The following is a 26,834-nucleotide window of genomic DNA, read 5'->3' as shown; positions in this document are numbered from 1 at the left end:
TAAGATAACATTGCTTCAAATATAGGCTAAGACTTATTTTCAGGATTTAGCATTTTTTGTTATTTTTTTTTTTTTTTGGGATTAAAAAAAAACAATACTTTGAAGTATACGCTATAATTTGGAGTTTTAAACTGGCATTTATAAGTAAGAGAACTGGCATCTGTGAGTAAGAGAATTAAAATTCGATAAATGAGATATGATTCTGATTCAATCACGAAATTTTAATTGATCCAATTAATTTTTTAATTGAAATGTCTTCAAACACAGTAATGATAGTATCAATTAAAAATTAATTGAAAGTGAATTAAAAAATTAATTGAAAGTTTATTAAAAAATTAATTGATACTATAAATTTGTGTGATTTTCTTGATTCAATTAAAAAATTTGTTGAATCAATTAAATTTTTAATAGAATATTTTTATACCCTCCACCATAGGATGGGGGTATATTAACTTTGTCATTCCGTTTGTAACACATCGAAATATTACTCGAAGACCCCATAAAGTATATATATTCTGGGTCGTGGTGAAATTCTGAGTCGATCTGAGCATGTCCGTCCATCTGTCTGTTGAAATCACGCTAACTTCCGAACGAAACAAGCTATAGACTTGAAACTTGGCACAAGTAGTTGTTATTGATGTAGGTCGGATAGTATTGCAAATGGGCCATATCGGTCCACTTTTACGTATAGCCCCCATAAAAACGGACCCCCAAATATGGTTTGCGATTGCTCTAAAAGAAGCAAATTTCATCCGATCAGGCTGAAATTTGGTACATGGTGTTAATATATGGTCTCTAACAACCATGCAAAAATTGGTCCGTATCGGTCCACTTTTACGTATAGCCCCCATATAAACGGACCCCCAAATTTGGCTTGCGATTGCTCTAAGAGAAGCAAATTTCATCCGATCCGGCTGAAATTTGGTACATGGTGTTATTATATGGTCTCTAACAACCATGCAAAAATTGGTCCATATCAGTCCATAATTTTATATAGCCCCCATATAAACCGATCCCCAGATTTGAACTCCGGAGCCTCTTAGAGGAGCAAAATTCATCCGATCCGGTTGAAATTTCGTACGTGGTGTTAGTATATGAGCTCTAACAACCATGCAAAAATTGGTCCATATCGGTCCATAATTATATATAGCCCCCATATAATCCAATTCCCAGATTTGGTTTGCGGATTCTCTTAGATGAGCAAATTTCATCCGATCCGGTTGAAATTTCGTACGTGGTGTTAGTATATGGTCTCTAACAACCATGCAAAAATTGGTCCATATCGGTCCATAATTATATATAGCCTCCATATAATCCGATTCCCAGATTTGGTTTGCGGATCCTCTAACAGAAGCAAATTTCATCCGATCCGGCTGAAATTTGGTACATGGTATTAGTATATAGTCTCTAAGAGCCATTCAAAAATTGGTCCATATCAGTCCATAATTATATATAGGGCCTATATAAACCGATCCCCAGGTTTGAACTCCGGAGTCACTTGGACGAGCAAAATTCATCCGATCCGGTTGAAATTTGCAACGTGGTGTTAATATATGGCCGCTAATAACCATGCCAAAATTGGTCCATATCGGTCTACAGTTATACATAGCCGATCCCCAATCACACAAAAATTGGTCCATATCGGTTCATAATCATGCTTGCCACTCGAGCAAAAATAATCTAGCAAAATTTTATTTCTATAGAAAATTTTGTCGAAATTTTATTCCTATAGAAAATTTTGTCAAATTTTATTCCTATAGAAAATTTTGTCGAAATTGTATTCCTATAGAAAATTTTGTCAAATTTTATTCCTATAGAAAATTTTGGCAAAATTTTATTTCTATAGAAAATTTTGGCAAAATTTAGTTCTATAGAGAATGTTGTCAAAATTTTATATCTTTTGAACATTTTGTAAAAATTTTATTTCTATAGAAAATTTTGTCAAAATTTTATTTCTATAGAAAATTTTGTCAAAATTTTATTTCTATAGAAAATTTTGGCAAACTTAATTATATACGTATTTAATCGGCCATTTTAAGTTTAATATATACCACGTATGGACTACGTGGTATATATTATGGTATTAAGATACCTTGTCATCGGCCAAAGTTACCGCAACCCAAATAATTCGATTGTGGATGACAGCCTTCAGAAGAAGTTTCTACGCAATCCATGATGGAGGGTACATAAGCTTCGGCCTGGCCGAACTTACGGCCGTATATACTTGTTTAAAACTCAATTAAGACTTTTTTGTGATTTCCTGGCTTCAATTAAAACATTTGTTGAATCAGTTAAATTTTTAATAGAATATTTTTTAAAACTCAAGACTTTTTTTGTGCTTTTTTTGTTTCAATTAAAAAAATTGTTGAATCAACTAAATTTTTAATAGAATATTTTTTAAAAATCAATTAAGACTTTAATTGGAAAAATTTTCGTTCATTTTTTTTTTTTGTGTAGATTTAAAACCAGATAGGTCTCTAAATGTATTTATTTAAAGAAGTCGTATCTTTGGCTCGGAATCAATACCAAAATCCTTAAGGAAAGTTCAAAATCTTTGAATCCAAGCAAGCTTTTTTTTATGTGCAGCTAAAAATAATATTGTCCTGAGACCAAAGATTTCATGTCCTTAAAATATGAATGCGAATTTTGCTTAGCATAGACGACGCATTTCTCTGATATGAAGTTTTGATTTTCTTGTCCAAAAGTCGATAAACTATTCAATGAAGTCGTTTTGTCCTTATAGTTAGGTCATTCGACTTAAAAATTAGTATCTTTACATGAAAGAAAATGTTTTTTGAATAAGGTCCGCATAACTTTAATAATTCTGAAATTTTCTTCAAAATTAATTAATTCGCCTTCAAATTTGTTGACTTTTTGTATCTTGACTAAAGCGCTTAAAAATAGAAGATGTTTTTATTATTATTATTTTTTTTTTGTTTTTTACTTGAAACATAGCATAATTGCATTATCGCATTTTTTTATATTAGGGGTATGGTAAAAAAAAAATTCTACAAAATCTCATTTAATTACGAACAACAAATTACATTAAATTAATTTGAAGTGTTTAGTAAAAAAAAAACAACCCCATATAGCATGAGACAAGACTGTGGACATGCACTAACCGGTATTGTGATCTAATCTTGTGCCGACTTTTCGACGCATTATAAAGCCAACTCCACTGTGAAGTAATGGCATAAAATCACTAGTTTTATTGATGAAAAAGGAAAAACGATTAAAACTTCATCACAACATGAAGTCGTTTGCCTATTTTACGCCAATTTACATTCAAGACAACATTGCGTGCCCGGATTGTGGTTGGTAATGGCATGACGTGGAGGAAGTTTTCCATGCTTGCCTCTTTCTAATGAATGAAATTAAAAATAAAAGTCATAACATGAATGAATTTAATGTTGGAAACGCCTAACTAACTAGCATAGAGGATAAGGGCAGCCCTAATGATGATTTCATAGTGCAAAAATAAAAATCAACAACATCAGAATAACACTAAATATAAAGTGTGAAATTTATAGCAAAAAGTTTTCTGATTAGGGCCATTCATAAATATTCTATTGGTAGACATTATAAAGCAATATATTCAGGAAGAGCAAAAATATTTACAAAATATAATAACAAAAAAACACAAAAAAGATCTCCATGGATTTCATAGGTATTTCACTAAAATACTTAGGATACTATAAAAAATAATTTTGTGTTTTCAAGCTGATATAAAAATCTTCTTAACATTCCCAAAAAACACTAATAGAAAAAGTTTCGTTATATTAACGAAATGTGTTGTTATAAGTCAACCAATGAAACAAATTCGTTAATCAACGATTTTTTTTCGTAACGTTTCGTACCATTAACGAATATCAGCGTTGCTACAATGATTTTTTTTTTTATTTTGGCCCAACATTTTTCCAAAATTGGAGCAAAATTCGTACCAGCGGACCATTTTTCCAAATTCAATTATTACTATTTAAAAGTTAAAAATTTTCCAAAATTTTACTTCGATAGAAAATTTTGTCAAATTTTTATTTTTATTCAAAATTTTTATTTCTATAGAAAATTTTGTCAAAATTTTATTCCTACAGAAAATTTTGTCAAAATTTTATTTCTATAGAAAATTTTGTCAAAATTGTATTTCTATAGAAAATTTCGTCACAATTTTACTTCTATAGAAAATAGAAGTTTATAGAAAATTTTGTCAAAATTTTATTTCTATAGAAAATTTGCCAAAATTTGATTTCTATAATAAATTTTGTCAAAACTTTATTTCTAAAGAAAATTTTGTTAAAATTTTATTTGTAAAGAAAATTTTGTCAAAATTTTATTTCAATAGGAAATTTTATCAAAATTTTATTTCAATAGAAAATTTTATCAAAATTTTATTTCCATAAAAAATTTTGTCAAAATTTTACTTCGATAGAAAAATTTGTCAAATTTTTATTTCTATTCAAAATTTTATTTCTATAGAAAATTTTGTCAAAACTTTATTTCTATAGAAAATGTTGTTAAAATTTTATTTGTAAAGAAAATTTTGTCAAAATTGTATTTCTCTAGGAAATTTTGTCAAAATTTTATTTCTATAGGACATTTTATCAAAATTTTGTCAAAATTTTACTTCGATATATAATTTTATCAAATTTTTATTTCTATTTATTTCTTTAGAAAATTTCGTCACAATTTTACTTCTATAGAAAATAAAAGTAAATAGAAAATTTTGTCACAATTTTATTTCTAAAGAAAAATTTGCCAAAATTTTATTTCTATAATAAATTTTGTCAAAACTTAATTTTTATAGAAAATTTTGTCAAAATTTTATTTCCATAGAAAATTTGTCAAAATTTAATTTCTATGGAAAATTTTGTCAAAATTTTATTTCTATAGAAAATTTTGTCAAAATTTTATATCTATAGAAAATGTTGCAAACATTTTATTTCTATAATTTTGTCAAAACTTTATTTCTATAGAAAATTTTGTTAAAATTTTATTTGTATAGAAAATTTTCACAAAATTTGTATTTCTCTAGGAAATTTTGTCAAAATTTTATTTCTATAGAAATTTTGTCAAAATTTTATTTCTATAGAAATCTCGTCAAAATTTTTTTTTCTATAGAAAATTTTGTCAAAATTTTATTCCTATAGAAAATTTCGTCACAGTTTTTCTTTATAGAAAATAGAAGTAAATAGAAAATTTTGTCAAAATTTTATTTCTATAGAAAATTTTGCCAAAATTTGATTTCTATAATAAATTTTGTCAAAACCTTATTTTTATAGAAAATTTTGTTCAAATTTTATTTGTATAGAAAATTTTGTCAAAATTGTATTTCTATAGGAAATTTTGCCAAAATTTTATTTCTATAGAAACTTTTGTTAAAATTTAATTTCTTTAGAAAATTTTGTCAAAATTGTATTTCGTCACAATTTTATTTCTATATTTCTATAGAATTATTTCTTATTTCTATTATTATTTCTTATTTCTATAGAAACTTTTGTTAAAATTTAATTTCTTTAGAAAATTTTGTCAAAATTGTATTTCGTCAAAATTTTATTTCTATCGAAAATTTTGTCAAAATTTTATTTCTATTGGAAATTTGGTCAAAATTTTATTTCTATAGAAAATTTGTCAAAATTTCATTTCTATAGAAAGTTATCGCAAGATTATATTTCTATATAAATTTTTTACATAATTTTCTTCCTATACAAAATTTTTGCATAAGTTTTTATCTATACATTTTTTTTTAATGTTTATTTCTGTACACAATGTTGGCTAAATTTTTTTCTATAGAAAATGGTGTTAAAATTTTATTTCTTTAGAAATTTTTGCCAAAATTTTATTTCTCTATAAAATTTTGAAAAAATATCGATTTGACGAAAATGGGCCAAAATCAACCAAATTTCATTTGGTCCGACCATCCGACCAAATTTCAGAATTAATAATATTTTGGACCAATTTTGGTCCGATCGGATCAAAATGGCAACCCTGACGAATATTTTCGGCCAGGCCGAATCTTATGTATGCGTATAAACCATGGATTGCATATAAACTTCTACTAAAGACTGTCATCAACAAGGGTTAGTCCATACGTGGTATATATTAGACCATAAAAAGCAGATTTTTTCATACTATATACTTACACCACGTACCAAATTTCAACCGGATCGCATTAAATTTGCTCCTAAAAGAGGCAGCGGAGATCAAATCTGAGGATCCGACTATATGAGGACTCTATATAATTATGGACCGATATGGATAATTTTTTTTATGGTTATTAGAAATCTTATAATAACAACACGTGCCAAATTTCAACCGGATCGGATGTATTTGGCTCCTCCAAGAGGCTCCGGAGGTCAAATCTGGGAATCGGTTTATAAATATTTATGGACCGACATAGACCAATTTTTGCATGTTTATTAGAGACCATATACTAACACCAAATACGAAATTTTATCCAGATCGGATTAATTTTGCTCCTCCAAGAGGGTCCGGAGGTCAAATCTGGTTTATATAGTGGGGCTATATGGGGCTGAGGATCCGACTATATGAGGACTCTATATAATTATGGATAAATTTTTGTATGGTTATTAAAGATCTTATAATAACAACACGTGCCAAATTTCAACCGGATCGGATGTATTTGGCTCCTCCAAGATGCTCCGGAAGTCAAATCTGGGGATCGGTTTATATGGGGGCTATAAATATTTATGGATCGATATGAACCAATTTTTGCATGGTTGTTAGAAACCGTATACTAACACCTCGTACCAAATTTCATCCCGATCAGATGAAATTTGCTACTCCAAGAGGCTCCAGAGGTCAAATCTGGGGATCGGTCCGATATGGGCTATTTGCAATACCATCCGACCTACATCAATAACAACTACCTGTGCCAAGTTTCAAGTCGATAGCTTGTTTCGTTCGGAAGTTAGCATGATTTCCACAGACGGACGGACAGCCGGACGCACATAACTAGATCGACTCAGAATTTCACCACGACCCAGAAAATATATACTTTATGGGGTCTTAGACCAATATTTCTATGTATTACAAACGGAATGACAAAGTTAATGATGGAGGATATAAAAATTTTGTCGGCTGAATGTTAATAAAATTTTCTTTGTGTGAATATCACCATTATTTTTCCAATTAAAATTTTAATTAATTACAAATAAAATTTTAATTGAATTTTAGAAATCTTTCAATTACAGAATTAATTGATTCAACAAATCACATTTAATTAAACCAAAAATTAATTTTACCAATAAATTTTTAATTGACGTATTGATTAATATTATCATTTCTGTGATTGAAGAAATTTTAATTAAAAATTCAATGCATCAATTATGTTCGTTATTTGAAGCAAATAATATTTTTTGCTATTTTAAAGTCACTGGAGCCTTGTGGAATATTTCAGCAACTACTTCAAAAGAAAACGTTTCATTTAGAAACGTGATTGAGATGTCTTCAATCACAGAAATGATAGTATCATTTAAAAAATTCATTAAAAGTTAATTAAAAAATGAATTGATCCAATGAAAAAATTAATTGATACTATTAATTTTTGTGATTGATTTTTGTTTCAATTAAAAAATTTGTTGAACCAATTAAATTTTTAATTGAATACTTTTTAAAACTCTATTGAGACTTTAATTGGAAAAATGTTCGTGATTTTTTTTTCGGTGTATAGGCTAAGACTTATTTTGAGGATTTAGCGTATTTGGTTTAAATTTTTTTTTTTTTGGAATCAAGAAAACAGTTTTTAATTTGAAGTATCCGCTATAATTTGGATTTTTAAATTGGCAAACATTGTTGACAAAAGTTATTTTTCTTTTAAAACGTTCTTTCGGAGCAATGTATTACTGTTTTATGCAAAGGCATAAAAATATATTATTTTTTCAAATCACATCGCAATTTAAAATCCCCAATATAAGAAAAAACACAAAAACAAATTTATTTTAAGAATGAAAATAAACGAAAACAGCAATTAATCTCTATCAAAGCCAAATGCAATTCCTCCAGCACCAAAATCTTTCTAAAGCTTGAAGCCGTATCGTACAATTAAATCATAGGAAAAAGTTTTTTTTTTTGGGATATTGCATGCGAACACTATAGCCGTAGTGTTCTTCCTATTCCGCCCCAATGTTTGAAAGTGCCAGCAAATAAAGTTCCATTTTTATTTAGTAAAAAACTTTTTGATTTCTTTATGGAAGTGGAGAGTGTTTTTTGTAATTAAATTTCGAAGAAAAGAGCAATGATGAATAAATTAACCAAAAATAAAAACGAGTTTGTATTTCATGTTTTCATCCAAACATAGAACACATTTACCATTCTTTTTTTTTCGATTTTCCAATTGGAAATCAAACTGAAATTGTTTAAGATCTTTTTTTGAGTTCTTTATTCTCGTTTTCATTTGTTTTTTGCGTGGCAGTAACTAAACAAATCGTAAATTAACAACAAAACTCAATATATAAACATTTTCCATTTATTTTGGTTATTGTAAAAAAGAAGAATAGTACAATGGAAATTTAAGTCTTCAAGACCTAGAAGCTAAAGACGTAAAAGAAAACATGCAATCATGCATTAAATCGGGTAAGCCGATGTTAGAGTCTACTAAGAATTATTTACAGTGAAATCTCTCTATCGTTACAGTTCCACATAAAAGTGTCTACGGTAGCCACGGTTGACCCAACTAGAAATTTTGTCAAAATTTTATTTCTATAGAAAATTTTGTCAAAATTTTCTCAAAACTTTATTTCTATAGCCAATTTTCTCAAAACTTTTCTATAGAAAATTTTTCCAAAATATTATTTCTATAGAAAATTTTGTCAAAATTTTATTTCTATAGAAAATTGTGTCAAAATTTTATTTCTATAGAAAATTTTGTCAAAATTTTATTTCTATAACAAATTTTGTCAAAATTTTATTTGCATAGAAAATTTTATTTCTATAGGAAATTTTGTCAAAATTTTATTTCTATAGAAAATTTTCTCCAAATTTTATTTCTATAGAAAATTTTGTCAAAATTTTATTTCTATAGAAAATTTTATAAAAATTTTATTTCTATAAAAAATTGTCAAAATTTTATTCCTATAAAAAAAATGTCAAAATTTTATTGCTATAGAAAAAATTTTATTTCTATAGAAAATTTTCTCCAAATATTATTTCTATAGAAAATTTTCTCCAAATTTTATTTTTATAGAAAATTTTCTCCAAATTTTATTTCTACAGAATATTTTGTCAAAATTTTACTTCTATAGAAAATTGTGTCAAAATTTTATTTCTATAGAAAATTTTGTCAAAATTTTATTTCTATAGAAAAATTTGCCAAAATTTTATTTCTATAGAAAAATTTGTCACAATTTTATTTCTATAGAAAAAATTGTCAAAATTTTATTTCTATAGAAAATTTTGTCAAAATTTTATTTCTATAGAAAATTTTGTCAAAATTTTATTTCTATAGAAAATTTTGTCAAAATTTTATTCCTATAGAAAATTTTGTCTAAACTTTATTTCTATAGAAAATTTTGTCAAAATTTTATTTCTAGAGAAAATTTTGTCAAAATTTTATTTCTAGAGAAAATTTTCTCCAAATTCTATTTCTATAGAAAATTTTGTCATAATTTTATTTCTATAGAAAATTGTCAAAATTTTATTTCCACAAAAAAATGTTGTCAAAATTGTATTTCTATAGAAAATTTTATCAAAATTTTATTTCCATAGAAAATTTTCTCAAAATTTTATTTTTATAGAAAATTTTCTTAAAATTTTATTTCTATAGAAAATTTTGTCAAAATTTTATTTCTATAGAAAATTTTGTCAAAATTTTATTTCTATAGAAAATTTTATCAAAATTTTATTTCTGTAGAAAATTTTGTCAAAATTTTATTTCTATAGAAAATTTTGTCAAATTTTTTTTTCTATAGAAAATTTTGTCAAAATTTTATTTCTATAGAAAATTATAAATTTTGTCAAAATTTTATTTCTATAAAATTTTGTCAAAATATTATTTCTATAGAAAATTTTGTCAAAATTTTCTTTTATAGAAAATTTTGTCAAAATTTTATTTCTATAGAAAATAAAAGTAAATAGAAAATTTTGTCAAAATTTTATTTCTATAGAAAATTTTGTCAAAACTTTATTTCTATAGAAAATTTTCCCCAAATTTTATTTCTATAGAAAATTTTGTCAAACTTTTATTTCTATAGAAAATTTTGTTAAAATTTTATTTCTATAGAAAATTTTGTCAAAATTTTATTTCTATAGAAAATTTTGTCAAAATTTTATGTCTATAGAAATTTTTTTCAAAATTTTATTTCTAGAGAAAATTTTGTCAAAATTTTATTTCTATAGAAAATTTTGTCAAAATTTTATTTCTATAGAAAATTTTGTCAAAATTTTATTTCTATAGAAAATTTTGTCAAAATTTTATTACTATAGAAAATTTTATTTCTATAGAAAATTATAAATTTTGTAAAAATTTTATTTCTATAAAATTTTGTCAAAATTTTATTTCTATAGAAAATTTTCTCAAAATTTTATTTCTATAGAAAATTTTGTCAAAATTTTATTTCTGGAGAAAATTTTGTCAAAATTTTATTTCTATAGAAAATTTTGTCAAAATTTTATTTCCATAGAAAAATTTGTCAAAATTTTATTTCTACAGAAAATTTTGTCAAAATTTTAATTCTATAGAAAATTGTGTCAAAATTTTATTTCTATAGAAAATTTTATCAATATTTTATCTCTATAGAAAATTTTGTCAAAATTTTATTTCTATAGAAAATTTTGTCAAAATTTTATTTATAAAAAATTTTGTCAAAATTTTATTTCTATAGACAATTTTGTCAAAATTTTATTTGTATAGAAAATTTTCTCAAAATATTATTTCTATAGAAAATTTTGTCAAAATTTTATTTCCATACAAAATTGTGTCAAAATGTTATTTCTATAGAATATTTGTCAAAATTTTATTTCTATAGAAAAAACGCTATAGAAAAAATTTTATTTCTATAGAAAATTTTCTCCAAATATTATTTCTATAGAAAATTTTCTCCAAATTTTATTTTTATAGAAAATTTTCTCCAAATTTTATTTCTACAGAATATTTTGTCAAAATTTTACTTCTATAGAAAATTGTGTCAAAATTTTATTTCTATAGAAAATTTTGTCAAAATTTTATTTCTATAGAAAAATTTGCCAAAATTTTATTTCTATAGAAAAATTTGTCACAATTTTATTTCTATAGAAAAAATTGTCAAAATTTTATTTCTATAGAAAATTTTGTCAAAATTTTATTTCTATAGAAAATTTTGTCAACATTTTATTTCTATAGAAATTTTTGTCAAAATTGTATTTCTATAGAAATTTTTGTCAAAATTGTATTTCTATAGAAAATTTTGTCAAAACTTTATTTCTATAGAAAATTTTCTCCAAATTTTATTTCTATATATAATTCTATATATAATAAGTTTGTCAAAATTTTATTGCTATAGAAAATTATTTTCAACATTTTAGAAAAGCAGGAAAGTCTGTTTTTACATAGAGCGCCATCTCTGATGCACATTACAAAAATTTATAATTTGAATTCATTGCAGTTGCTTTTGTTATAAAATAATTTTATTTTTTCACATGAAAAATGTTCGGAGAACGTAGAGAGTAATCATGTGGTGAAAATAGGCCCGACTTTTTAAAAACTGGGCAAAAGTTCTCCGATTTGGGTGATATTTCCAAGGAAGGTTAGTGGTGATGTCTTGACGAATAAAGGGGTGTCGTTCGATTTTTGTTTAAAGTGCAATAAAAAAAAAATTCTCCGATTTACTTGAGATTTACAGAGAAACGCCGTGAGGTTATGAATTTTTTATGAGGTACCTGATTTTTTAATATTTGGATGGGAAGGGGGACCTCCCCCTTGCCCGACTTTTTCAAAATTGGAATATATTATCCGATATGCTTGTATATATGCGAGTTTGTATTTCATGTTTTCATCCAAACATAGAACACATTTACCATTCTTTTTTTTTCGATTTTCCAATTGGAAATCAAACTGAAATTGTTTAAGATCTTTTTTTGAGTTCTTTATTCTCGTTTTCATTTGTTTTTTGCGTGGCAGTAACTAAACAAATCGTAAATTAACAACAAAACTCAATATATAAACATTTTCCATTTATTTTGGTTATTGTAAAAAAGAAGAATAGTACAATGGAAATTTAAGTCTTCAAGACCTAGAAGCTAAAGACGTAAAAGAAAACATGCAATCATGCATTAAATCGGGTAAGCCGATGTTAGAGTCTACTAAGAATTATTTACAGTGAAATCTCTCTATCGTTACAGTTCCACATAAAAGTGTCTACGGTAGCCACGGTTGACCCAACTAGAAATTTTGTCAAAATTTTATTTCTATAGAAAATTTTGTCAAAATTTTCTCAAAACTTTATTTCTATAGCCAATTTTCTCAAAACTTTTCTATAGAAAATTTTTCCAAAATATTATTTCTATAGAAAATTTTGTCAAAATTTTATTTCTATAGAAAATTGTGTCAAAATTTTATTTCTATAGAAAATTTTGTCAAAATTTTATTTCTATAACAAATTTTGTCAAAATTTTATTTGCATAGAAAATTTTATTTCTATAGGAAATTTTGTCAAAATTTTATTTCTATAGAAAATTTTCTCCAAATTTTATTTCTATAGAAAATTTTGTCAAAATTTTATTTCTATAGAAAATTTTATAAAAATTTTATTTCTATAAAAAATTGTCAAAATTTTATTCCTATAAAAAAAATGTCAAAATTTTATTGCTATAGAAAAAATTTTATTTCTATAGAAAATTTTCTCCAAATATTATTTCTATAGAAAATTTTCTCCAAATTTTATTTTTATAGAAAATTTTCTCCAAATTTTATTTCTACAGAATATTTTGTCAAAATTTTACTTCTATAGAAAATTGTGTCAAAATTTTATTTCTATAGAAAATTTTGTCAAAATTTTATTTCTATAGAAAAATTTGCCAAAATTTTATTTCTATAGAAAAATTTGTCACAATTTTATTTCTATAGAAAAAATTGTCAAAATTTTATTTCTATAGAAAATTTTGTCAAAATTTTATTTCTATAGAAAATTTTGTCAAAATTTTATTTCTATAGAAAATTTTGTCAAAATTTTATTCCTATAGAAAATTTTGTCTAAACTTTATTTCTATAGAAAATTTTGTCAAAATTTTATTTCTAGAGAAAATTTTGTCAAAATTTTATTTCTAGAGAAAATTTTCTCCAAATTCTATTTCTATAGAAAATTTTGTCATAATTTTATTTCTATAGAAAATTGTCAAAATTTTATTTCCACAAAAAAATGTTGTCAAAATTGTATTTCTATAGAAAATTTTATCAAAATTTTATTTCCATAGAAAATTTTCTCAAAATTTTATTTTTATAGAAAATTTTCTTAAAATTTTATTTCTATAGAAAATTTTGTCAAAATTTTATTTCTATAGAAAATTTTGTCAAAATTTTATTTCTATAGAAAATTTTATCAAAATTTTATTTCTGTAGAAAATTTTGTCAAAATTTTATTTCTATAGAAAATTTTGTCAAATTTTTTTTTCTATAGAAAATTTTGTCAAAATTTTATTTCTATAGAAAATTATAAATTTTGTCAAAATTTTATTTCTATAAAATTTTGTCAAAATATTATTTCTATAGAAAATTTTGTCAAAATTTTCTTTTATAGAAAATTTTGTCAAAATTTTATTTCTATAGAAAATAAAAGTAAATAGAAAATTTTGTCAAAATTTTATTTCTATAGAAAATTTTGTCAAAACTTTATTTCTATAGAAAATTTTCCCCAAATTTTATTTCTATAGAAAATTTTGTCAAACTTTTATTTCTATAGAAAATTTTGTTAAAATTTTATTTCTATAGAAAATTTTGTCAAAATTTTATTTCTATAGAAAATTTTGTCAAAATTTTATGTCTATAGAAATTTTTTTCAAAATTTTATTTCTAGAGAAAATTTTGTCAAAATTTTATTTCTATAGAAAATTTTGTCAAAATTTTATTTCTATAGAAAATTTTGTCAAAATTTTATTTCTATAGAAAATTTTGTCAAAATTTTATTACTATAGAAAATTTTATTTCTATAGAAAATTATAAATTTTGTAAAAATTTTATTTCTATAAAATTTTGTCAAAATTTTATTTCTATAGAAAATTTTCTCAAAATTTTATTTCTATAGAAAATTTTGTCAAAATTTTATTTCTGGAGAAAATTTTGTCAAAATTTTATTTCTATAGAAAATTTTGTCAAAATTTTATTTCCATAGAAAAATTTGTCAAAATTTTATTTCTACAGAAAATTTTGTCAAAATTTTAATTCTATAGAAAATTGTGTCAAAATTTTATTTCTATAGAAAATTTTATCAATATTTTATCTCTATAGAAAATTTTGTCAAAATTTTATTTCTATAGAAAATTTTGTCAAAATTTTATTTATAAAAAATTTTGTCAAAATTTTATTTCTATAGACAATTTTGTCAAAATTTTATTTGTATAGAAAATTTTCTCAAAATATTATTTCTATAGAAAATTTTGTCAAAATTTTATTTCCATACAAAATTGTGTCAAAATGTTATTTCTATAGAATATTTGTCAAAATTTTATTTCTATAGAAAAAACGCTATAGAAAAAATTTTATTTCTATAGAAAATTTTCTCCAAATATTATTTCTATAGAAAATTTTCTCCAAATTTTATTTTTATAGAAAATTTTCTCCAAATTTTATTTCTACAGAATATTTTGTCAAAATTTTACTTCTATAGAAAATTGTGTCAAAATTTTATTTCTATAGAAAATTTTGTCAAAATTTTATTTCTATAGAAAAATTTGCCAAAATTTTATTTCTATAGAAAAATTTGTCACAATTTTATTTCTATAGAAAAAATTGTCAAAATTTTATTTCTATAGAAAATTTTGTCAAAATTTTATTTCTATAGAAAATTTTGTCAACATTTTATTTCTATAGAAATTTTTGTCAAAATTGTATTTCTATAGAAATTTTTGTCAAAATTGTATTTCTATAGAAAATTTTGTCAAAACTTTATTTCTATAGAAAATTTTCTCCAAATTTTATTTCTATATATAATTCTATATATAATAAGTTTGTCAAAATTTTATTGCTATAGAAAATTATTTTCAACATTTTAGAAAAGCAGGAAAGTCTGTTTTTACATAGAGCGCCATCTCTGATGCACATTACAAAAATTTATAATTTGAATTCATTGCAGTTGCTTTTGTTATAAAATAATTTTATTTTTTCACATGAAAAATGTTCGGAGAACGTAGAGAGTAATCATGTGGTGAAAATAGGCCCGACTTTTTAAAAACTGGGCAAAAGTTCTCCGATTTGGGTGATATTTCCAAGGAAGGTTAGTGGTGATGTCTTGACGAATAAAGGGGTGTCGTTCGATTTTTGTTTAAAGTGCAATAAAAAAAAAATTCTCCGATTTACTTGAGATTTACAGAGAAACGCCGTGAGGTTATGAATTTTTTATGAGGTACCTGATTTTTTAATATTTGGATGGGAAGGGGGACCTCCCCCTTGCCCGACTTTTTCAAAATTGGAATATATTATCCGATATGCTTGAAATTTTCAGGGAAGCTTGAAGGGGGCGGGGTGTTTAGGTAAAAACCAGCTACTTTAATTGTCGTTATTTGGTGAGGAGGGGGCCTCCCCTTTGTCCGACATTGTTTAAAGTACAGTGAAAAAAATAATAAAATTTGTCGACTTACTGAAATTTTACGGAGCACTTGGGGGAGATTATGATTTTTTAATATTTGTTCGTAGAAAAATAAAAGGGCACAGGAGACCACATTTTTCGTCATGTACATACCGTGAAACAATGTTCTCCGTGTCCCATACTTTAACAAATATTAATATGGTCAATTTTTACGTACTTTTACTTTTTCCGATTTATTGGACGGTATGTTGAGGAGAAGTATACCTCCCCTTGACAAAGCACGCTTGAAATTCACAGGGAATACAGAACAATTAAAAAAACAAAACATTTGTTGAAAGAGAACACCCCCCTACCCGACGTTTGTTAAGCCGGTCCGTTTTACATCTGCATAACCGCCCTATTTCTGTATATAAACGAAAAATCAAGTAGTCCGATTTTTTCTGAAATGTACGGGACACGTGTGTGGAAGCCATGGAGCGATTAATCAGTACTTCAGTTTTTGTCTCAGGCTTCCCCTGATCCTACTCTTTAAAAAAGTCAGCTCTTTTCGAATTGGTTTTCAGATCGAAGGATGTGGTTGACTAAGTTAACGAAAATAGGCTTCGGAAGGCGCAGCGAAGCGGGCCGGGTTACTCTAGTCTGTGATAAAGTTTTAAATATCGTTGCCAAAAGAAAACAAGCTCTGTAATTTTTTTACTTAGTTTTTTATTTATTTATTTTTGAAATTATTTTAAATTTGTGTTTAATGTTATGGTGTTCCTGTGCCGTTTAATCCAAGATTAATTTACTTTAATTTTATCTATTTCATTATTTTTTAACTTAATGTCATTTCATGTAATTAAAAAAATCTTTTAATTCCCATTAATAATATCGGACTAATATGCAACCCTGTAATTGCATATTCTTCGTTTCACCGTGACACTATTTTATCAATGTTGTAGATTTGTTTGTATATTTTTTGAAGTTTCATTTGCAGGACAATCAATGTTTCTTTAATGATTTGCACAAAAAAAAAATTGTTTATTTATTAAAACTCTAGACAAAAACAACTCCACTTCGATATCAATTGAGATGGACGAGTTGCGATCACATTAGGAATTCAATTTCGTTCTTGCATTTCATTAGAGGCTCCACTTGAAAACGTCATAAATGTAGGGAGATTGGTTTTATTTGATTTTACTTTGGAATTCAATTCAATTCAATCTCATTGCATGGTGAATATTCAATGATCAATATGAACGTAAAGGCATCGTTGCTATATCTGATGCCATCATGGCTGGAATAACTGATCCCCTCGGCCTATGATTTATGGTGAAAATTAAGTCAAGTACCCATGCCATAGTCAGGATATTTACCATGAAGATTTATGACGTCTGCCCCGAGATGAAGTTGTTTGTTTAAGCAAATAATCATAATAACAGAGATTTACAGGCCATTCATTTTCTATTAGGGAATTGCAGCAAAGCAGCCGTTTGCAAGGGAGACATAGAACCATTGGGGGCTGGGAGTTAAGTCTTGATGAAAATATGGTTGGAGTATTTCAGTCACGTAGTTTCATTCATTTCGCTTTATTTCTTTGAGGTAAGGCTTTTTGAAAATATTTTGTGATGTTTTTTTCCTTTTATAAAATGTTCACAAATCGCCAAGAATTATGACTGACTAACTCAGTAAAATTCTCAATCATATTGATCGTAATAAAAGGTTTAAGCAATTTGTTTGTTTATTCACAAACAGGGAGGACAAGTAAAAAACAAAAAAAATCGTCGAAATTTTAATATGAGATATAATAAATCTTAGAAAAATAGTTTCCATAAACGGTTGCCACAGTTGGTAGTATTCTACCATGAAATGATTTTTTTACTGTTTGGTAGATTGCAAATTTTGGTAGATTTTGCAAAAAATTCCTCTAAAACTAAGATATACTTCAATTTTATATAATTATGACAAAATTTCTATAGTAAAAAAACATTTTCTATAGTAAAAAAATTGACAAAATTTTCTATAGAAAAAAACTTTGACAACATTTTCTATAAAAATACATATTCTCAAAAGAAAAAAAAATGTCAAAAAATATTTTTTCCATAGAAATAAAATTTTAACAAAATTTTCTATAGAAATAAAAGTTTGACAAAATTTTCTATAAAAAAAAAATTTGACAAAATTTTCTATCAAAATAAAATCTTGACAAAATTTTCTATAGAAAAAAATTTATCAAAAATTTTTATCAAAATTTTGACAAAATTTTCTATAGAAATAAAAGTTTGACAAAATTTTCTATAGAAATATTTTTTTTACAAAAATAAAATTTTGACAAAATTTTTCTATAAAAATAAAATTTTGACAAAATTTTCGATCAAAATAAAATCTTGACAAAATTTTCTATAGAAATAATTTTTTTTACAGAAATAAAATTTTGACAAAAAATTTCTGTAGAAATAAAATTTTGAAAAATTTTTCAAAAAATTTTCTATAGAAATAAAATTTAGACACAATTTTCTATGGAAATAAAATTTTTACAAAAATTTTCTCTAGAAATAAATTTTTGACAAAATTTTCTATAGAAATAAAATTTTCAGAAAATTTTCTATAGAAATAAAATTTAGACAACATTTTCTATATAAATAAATTTTTGACAAAATGTTCTATAGAAATAAAATTTTTACAAAATTTTCTATAGAAATAAAATGTTGACAAAATTTTCTATAATAATAAAATTATGACAAAAATTTTCTCTAGAAATAAAATTTTGACAAAATTTTCTATAGAAATAAAATTTTCAGAAAATTTTCTATAGAAATAAAATATTCAGAAAATTTTCTATAGAAATAAAATTTTCTACAGGAATAAAATTTTGAGAAAATTTTCTATAGGAATAAAATATTGAGAACATTTTCTATAGAAATGCATTTTTGAAAAAATGTTGTATAGAAATGAAATTCTGACAACATTTTCTATAGAAATAAAATTTTGAGAAAATTTTCTATAGATACAAAATTTTGACAAATTTCTTCAAATTTGTTAGATTATTTTAGCCCTACACCCTTTGACCTTAGCCACACGATTACTTACTTTCAGTGTATTTTGTATGAATATTTTTTTAAGTGAAATGAAAAAAATTCTGTAGAAATAAAATTTACCAAATTTTTCAGAAAATTTTCTATAGAAATAAAATTTTGCCACAATTTTCTATGGAAATAAAATTTTTACAAAATTTTCTATAGATATAAAATGTTGACAAAATTTTCTATAGTAATAAAATTATGACAAAAATTTTCTCTAGAAATAAATTTTTGACAAAATTCTCTATAGAAATAAAATTTTGACAAAATTTTCTATAGAAATAAAATTTTCAGAAAATTTTCTATAGAAATAAAATATTCAGAAAATTTTCTATAGAAATAAAATTTTCTACAGGAATAAAATTTTGAGAAAATTTTCTATATGAATAAAATATTGAGAACATTTTCTATAGAAATGCATTTTTGAAAAAATGTTGTATAGAAATGAAATTCTGACAACATTTTCTATAGAAATAAAATTTTGAGAAAATTTTCTATAGATACAAAATTTTGACAAATTTCTTCAAATTTGTTAGATTATTTTAGCCCTACACCCTTTGACCTTAGCCACACGATTACTTACTTTCAGTGTATTTTGTATGAATATTTTTTTAAGTGAAATGAAAAAAATTCTGTAGAAATAAAATTTACCAAATTTTTCAGAAAATTTTCTATAGAAATAAAATTTTGCCACAATTTTCTATGGAAATAAAATTTTTACAAAATTTTCTATAGATATAAAATGTTGACAAAATTTTCTATAGTAATAAAATTATGACAAAAATTTTCTCTAGAAATAAATTTTTGACAAAATTCTCTATAGAAATAAAATTTTCAGAAAATTTTCTATAGAAATAAAATTTTCAGAAAATTTTCTATAGAAATAAAATGTTCTACAGGAATAAAATTTTGAGATAATTTTCTATAGGAATAAAATATTGAGAACATTTTCTATAGAAATGCATTTTTGAAAAAATTTTGTATAAAAATGAAATTCTGACAGCATTTTCTATAGAAATAAAATTTTGAGAAAATTTTCTATAGATACAAAATTTTGACAAATTTTTTCAAATTTGTTAGATTATTTTAGCTCTACACCCTTTGACCTTAGCCACACGATTACTTACTTTCAGTGTATTTTGTATGAATATTTTTTTAAGTGAAATGAAAAAAATTCTGTAGAAATAAGATTTACCAAATTTTTCAGAAAATTTTCTATAGAAATAAAATTTTGCCACGATTTTCTATGGAAATAAAATTTTTACAAAATTTTCTATAGATATAAAATTTTTACAAAATTTTCTATAGATATAAAATGTTGACAAAATTTTCTATAGTAATAAAATTATGACAAAAATTTTCACTAGAAATAAATTTTTGACAAAATTCTCTATAGAAATAAAATTTTCAGAAAATTTTCTATAGAAATAAAATTTTCAGAAAATTTTCTATAGAAATAAAATGTTCTACAGGAATAAAATTTTGAGATAATTTTCTATAGGAATAAAATATTGAGAACATTTTCTATAGAAATGCATTTTTGAAAAAAAATTGTATAAAAATGAAATTCTGACAGCATTTTCTATAGAAATAAAATTTTGAGAAAATTTTCTATAGATACAAAATTTTGACAAATTTCTTCAAATTTGTTAGATTATTTTAGCTCTACACCCTTTTTGACCTTAGCCACACAACTACTTACTTTCAGTGTATTTTGTATGAATATATTTTTAAGTGAAGTGAAAAATTTTCTGTAGAAATAAAATTTTGACAAATTGTTCAGAAAATTTTCTATAGAAATAAAATTTTGCCACAATTTTCTATGGAAATAAAATTTTTACAAAATTTTCTATAGGAAATAAATTTTGACAATATTTTCTATAGAAATAAAAGTTTGACAAAATTGTCTATAGAAAAAATTCGGGGAAAATTTTATGTATAAGTAAAATTTTAACAAAATTTAGATTTAAAATTAGAAATAAATGTTTCAGAAATTTTTCTATAGAAATAAAATTTTCAGAAAATTTTCTATAGGAATAAAATTTTTAGAAAATTTTCTATAGAAATAAAATTTTCAGAAATATTTCTATAGAAATAAAATTTTCAGAAAATTTTCTTTAGAAATAAAATATTGAGAAAATTTTGTATAGAAATAAAATTTTTAGAAAATTTTCTATAGAAATAAAATTTTCAGAAAATTTTCTATAGGAATAAAATATTGAGAAAATTTTCTTTAGAAATAAAATATTGAAAAAATTTTCTATAGAAATGCATTTTTGAAAAAAATTTCTATTGAAATAAAATTTTGAAAAAATTTACTTCAGAAATAAAATTTTGAATAAATTTTCTATAGAAATAAAATTTTTACATAATTTTCTATAGAAATAAAATTTTGACAAAATTTTCTATAGAAATAAAATGTTGACAAAATTTCTATAGAAATTAAATTTTGATAAAAATTACTTAGAAACAAAATTTTCTCGAAAAAATTAGACAATTTTTCAAAATTTTATTTCTATAGAAAATGTTCTACCCTAACATCAAGACACATCAAAATATACCAAAACAGAGAGAATTCTACCAAACTACCAAACAGTAAAAACATACCATTCTTCGTAGAATTCTACCAATTGTGTCACCGTGAAGGGGAACCATTTTTCTAATAATTATTAAATTTCGTATTAAAAATGTCGGCAATTTTAAACCTAAATTACGATCAATATGATTGTGTATTTTACTGATTTAGACAGTCATAATTCTTGGCGATTTGTGAAAATTTTATAAAATTTTCAGAAAATTTTCTATAGAAATAAAATTTACAGAAAATTTTCTATAGCATTAAATCTTGACAAAATGTTCTATAGAAATAAAATGTTCAGAAACTTTTCTATAGAAAACAAATCTTGACAAAATTTTCTATAGAGTTAAAATTTTCTATAGACGTAAAATTTTCTATAGACGTAAAATTTTCTATAGAAATAAAATTTTCAGAAAATTTTCTATAGAAATAAATTTTTGACAAAATGTTCTATAGAAATAAAATTTTCAGAAACTTTTCTATAGAAATAAAATCTTGACAAAATTGTCTATAGAGTTAAAATTTTCTATAGAAATAAAATTTTGACAAAATTTTCTATATAGAAATAAAATTTTCAGAAACTTTTCTATAGAAATAAGATCTTGACAAAATTTTCTATAGAATTAAAATTTTCAGAAAATTTTCTATAGAATTAAAATTTTCAGAAAATTTTCTATAAAAATAAAGTTTTGACCATATTTTCTATAAGAAATAAAATTTTCAGAAACTTTTCTATAGAAATAAAATTTTCAGAAAATTTTCTATAGAAATAAAATTTTTAGAAACTTTTCTATAGAAATAAAATTTCCAGAAAATTTCTAGAAATAAAATCTTGACAAAATTTTCTATAGAATTAAAATTTTCAGAAAATTTTCAATAGAAATAAAATTTTCTATGGAAATAAAGTTTTGACAAAATTTTCTATAGAAATAAACTTTTCAGAAAATTTTCTATAGAAATTAAATTTTCAGAAAATTTTATGTAGTAATAAAATTTTCAGAAAATTTTCTATATTAATAAAATTTTCTATAGGAATAAAATATTGAGCACATTTTGTATAGAAATAAAATTTTCAGAAAATTTTTTATAGAAATAAAATTTTGACAAAATTTTCTATAAAAATAATTTTTTTCTAATTTTACAATTATTAATCGAGCTATATGGACAGATTTTAGATTAAGGAACATGATTAATAGAGTCATCGAAAAGAAAACGCCAGATACAAATCTATACATGCCTGGACTGTACATGTTTCGATTCGGGCGAATGAATCACAGCCTCTAGTATAGATCTGGCTGGAATATATATGGAAAGATGATGTACAGTGGGAGAAAAGAGGATTCGATTTGTAAGAGGAAAATTCCCAAATGTTTTCTCCATAAGGAGTTAGCATAAAGGGCCCAAAATTGAGTTATCCCTCCCAGCCAGATCTATACTAAATTTTGTGGAAAGATTCATTCGCCCGAATCGAAACATGTACAGTCCAGGCGTGTATAGATTTGTATCTGGCGTTTTCTTTTCAATGACTCTATTAATCATGTTCCTTAATCTAAAATCTGTCCATATAGCTCGATTAATAATTGTAAAATTAGATATAATGCATTTGGACGTTAATTGCCTGTTTCGGTATCAGGCTAACATGAAATATAATAAATAAATTTTTGACAAAATTTTCTATAGAAATTAAGATTTAACAAAAGTTTCTTTTCAGAAAATTTTCTATAGAAATAAAATTGTCAGAAAATTTTCTGTAGTAATAAAATTTTCAGAAAAGTTTCTATAGGAATAAAATTTTCAGAAAATTTTCTATAGTAATAAAATTTTCAGAAAATTTTCTATAGGAATAAAATATTGAGCACATTTTCTATAGAAATAAATTTATCAGAAAATTTTATATAGAAATAAAATTTAGATAAAATTTTCTATATAAATAAATTTTTGACAAAATGTTCTATAGAAATAAAATTTTTACAAAGTTTTCTATAGAAATAAAATGTTGACAAAATTTTCTATAGTAATAAAATTATGACAAAAATTTTCTCTAGAAATAAATTTTTGACAAAATTTTCTATAGAAATAAAATTTTCAGAAATTTTTCTATAGAAATAAAATTTTCAGAAACTTTTCTATAGAAATAAAAATTTCAAAAAATTTTCTATTGGATTCAAATTTTCAGAAAATTTTCTATAGAAATGAAATTTAAAAAAAAAAAAAAAACTATAGAAATAAAATTTTCTATAGGAATAAAATTTTGAGAAAATTTTCTATAGGAATAAAATATTGAGAACATTTTGTATAAAAATGCATGTTTAAAAAAATTTTGTATAGAAATGAAATTCTGACAACATTTTCTATAGAAATAAAAATAAAAAAATAAAATTTTCAGAAAATTTTCTATAGAATTCAAATTTTCAGAAAATTTTCTATAGAATTCAAATTTTCAGAAAATTTTCTATAGAAATAAAATTAAAAAAAAAAACTATAGAAATAAAATTTTCTATAGGAATTAAATTTTGAGAAAATTTTCTATAGGAATAAAATATTGAGAAATATTTTCTATAAAAATGCATATTTGAAAAAAAATTTCTATAGAAATGAAATTCTGACAACATTTTCTATAGAAATAAAATTTTGAAAAAATTTTCTATTGATACAAAATTTTGACAAATTTCTTCAAACTTGTTAGATTATTTTAGCTCTAACATACACCCTCTCTGACCTTAGCCACATGATTACTTACTTTACTTGTATGAATATTTTTTTAAGTGAACATATACCGAAAAATGAATTCTCACTAATAAAGTTTTAACTTTTTTCTTATGTTTAATTTCAGATCTTTAAAGAGGCGATAAATAAAGGCCCATTCAATTAGCAAAACTAAAAAAGCGTCAAAAAAAGTCATATCATCACTAAATAAACAAGACCTGCTGCAATCAGCAAATCATCTTCCCAAAACAATTTGCACTGTCATTCGTCAATGTAACATTTGAACTTGACTCTTTTAACCAGGAAACACAAGGAGACAAGTTAACGAGGTAAACAATCATCACATAGACTGGGTTAGATATCGAAGACACTTGATACCAATCACTTGAATCAAAGGAAAGGATATCAGCAACAACAACGAAGACAACTTCAATCACTAAATGTTAATTGAACATTGACAGCGCCATCTGTTGTCCGGTAGTTTTTATAAAAAGTAACCACCATCAATTCTACAACGGATGTGATTGATTGACAAGTGAAATATTTTGCTCTCATTATTCGTAAACATTTAGAGAATCCAAAGGCAAAATCCCATACAATTTTTTTTTCTTCTTTTATATAAGAAAAAAAAAACGAAAACAGAGATTGGAAAAATCTTGATATATTGAAAAAAAAGAAAACAACCAAATCACAACAAAGACTCAATTGTTGTGTCTTGTCTTCGCAATTGTATGACCTCATTGCCCATTATCCTTCAGTTTAATACTTAGCCTGAAGGCCAAGCTTTTTTAGAGCCCATAGCGAAGCATTTTAACATAACCCCAAAGGGAATACCTCTTCAAAACTTGCTATTGACTCACAGAGACCACCAAATTTCTTTGCACCCGGAGTAACAGCAAAATTTTACAAAATTTTCATCTTCTATCGAATACCTCCCTTTGGAATCAAAGATTTCTCAACATCATGATTGGACGCTTATTTCGGGCTCATGGGGAGTTCTGTGCCTCACACCCATGGGAGGTGATTGTAGCACTGCTTACAGTGACAGCTTGTATGCTGACGGTTGACAAGCAGCAATACTTCACAAGTACGGCTGCTTCGGATGGTGGTGGCGGCGTCGGTGGTGGCGGTGGTGGTATCCCTAATTCAGCTACATCGAGTCGCTATCGACCTTGCCATGGTTGGACGCAATCTTGTGATGGCCTGGAGGCTGAATACAATGCAGCCGATGTCATTGTCATGACAATTGTACGATGTGCCGCTGTCCTCTATTGCTACTATCAATTTTGCAGTCTCCATAAATTGGGTTCCAAATATATTCTGGGTAAGTAGGTCATCAGCATATGTATGCATGCATGCTATGATGCTCGTAGGGAGAAACTATTATTGATGGTCACATTGCATACGCGTATGCAATGGATTTACAAGTAGAACAATTTTCCTCCTAACGATTTATTAGTTGAGATGACATATGGGCTAGAGATCCCATATGCCATCGAAGAAGTTGATATGGAAATAAAAACATAATACAGGGTGTGTGATATATATTGCAACCAAATTCAGGCTACTAGCAATTCTAAATTGCATGTAGAAATAAAGTTATTCGTTATGAAATTCATGTTTTATATTTGGCTGGAAAATCCCCAGTGACTATCGTTAGAGCCCTCCTGCTTTTAAATGCGAATAAATATTTTGCTCGTTACCGTGATATTGGCAGTGTTGTAACGCTTCCAAAAAGTGGACAAATGTCAAAATTTTATTTCTATCGAAAATTTTGTCAAAATTTTATTTCTATAGAAAATTTGGCCAAAATTTTATTTCTATAAAAAAATTTTGTCAAAATTTTATTTCTATAGAAAATTTTTTCAAAATTTTATTTGTATAAAAAATTTTGTCAAAAATTTATTTATATAGAAAAATTTCTCAAAATTTTATTTCCCTAGAAAATTTTGTCAAAATTTTATTTCTATAGAAAATTTTATCAAAATTTTATTTCTATGGAAATTTTTTTCAAAATTTTATTTCTATAGAAAATTTTTTCAAAATTTTATTTCTATAGAAAATTTTTTCAAAATTTTATTTCTATAGAAAAATTTGTCAAAATTTTATTTCTATGGAAAATTTTGTCAAAATTTTATTTTTATGGGAAATTTTGTCAAAATTTTATTTCTATAGAAAATTTTCTCAAAATTTTATTTCTATAGAAAATTTTCTCAAAATTTTATTTCTATAGAAAAATTTTCTCAAAATTGTATTTCTATAGAAAATTTTGTCAAAATTTTATTTCTATATAAAATTCTGTCAAAATTTTGTTTCTATAGAAAATGTTGTCAACATTTTATTTCTATAGATAATTTTGTCAATATTTTATTTCTATAGAAAATTTTGCCAAAATTTTATTTCTATAGAAAATTTTGTCAAAATTTAATTTCTATAGAAAATTTTGTCAAAATTTAATTTCTATAGAAAACTTTGTCATAATTTTATTTCTATAGAAAATTTTGACAAAATTTTATTTCCATAGAAAATTTTGTCAATATTTTATTTCTACATAAAATTTTGCCAAAATTTTATTTCCATAGAAAATTTTGTCAACAATTTATTTCTATAGAAAATTTTTTCAAAATTTAAATTCTATAGAATATTTTGTCAAAATTTTATTTCTATAGAAAATTTTGTCAACATTTTATTTCCACAGAAAATTTTGTCAAAATTTTATTACTATAGAAAAATTTGTCAACATTTTATTTCTATAGAAAATTT

At 24.0% G+C, this 26,834-nt stretch overlaps 1 protein-coding gene across 1 annotated transcript in view; it reads left to right on the top strand.

Annotated features, from left to right (window-relative positions):
* The window catches only part of Hmgcr (HMG coenzyme A reductase), a 237,467-nt gene that overhangs the window by 177,496 nt on the left and 33,137 nt on the right, over positions 1–26,834 (top strand). The window contains exon 3 of the mRNA XM_075292246.1: positions 24,199–25,395. Within this exon, the coding sequence (XP_075148361.1) occupies positions 25,035–25,395 (361 nt within the window). The 5' untranslated portion in view covers positions 24,199–25,034. The remainder of the gene's footprint in view (positions 1–24,198; positions 25,396–26,834) is intronic.

The sequence above is a fragment of the Haematobia irritans genome, chromosome 1, assembly GCF_050003625.1.
Source record: "Haematobia irritans isolate KBUSLIRL chromosome 1, ASM5000362v1, whole genome shotgun sequence".
NCBI classification, from domain to species: Eukaryota; Metazoa; Arthropoda; class Insecta; order Diptera; family Muscidae; genus Haematobia; species Haematobia irritans.
This window is presented reverse-complemented; position numbering and strand designations above follow the sequence as displayed.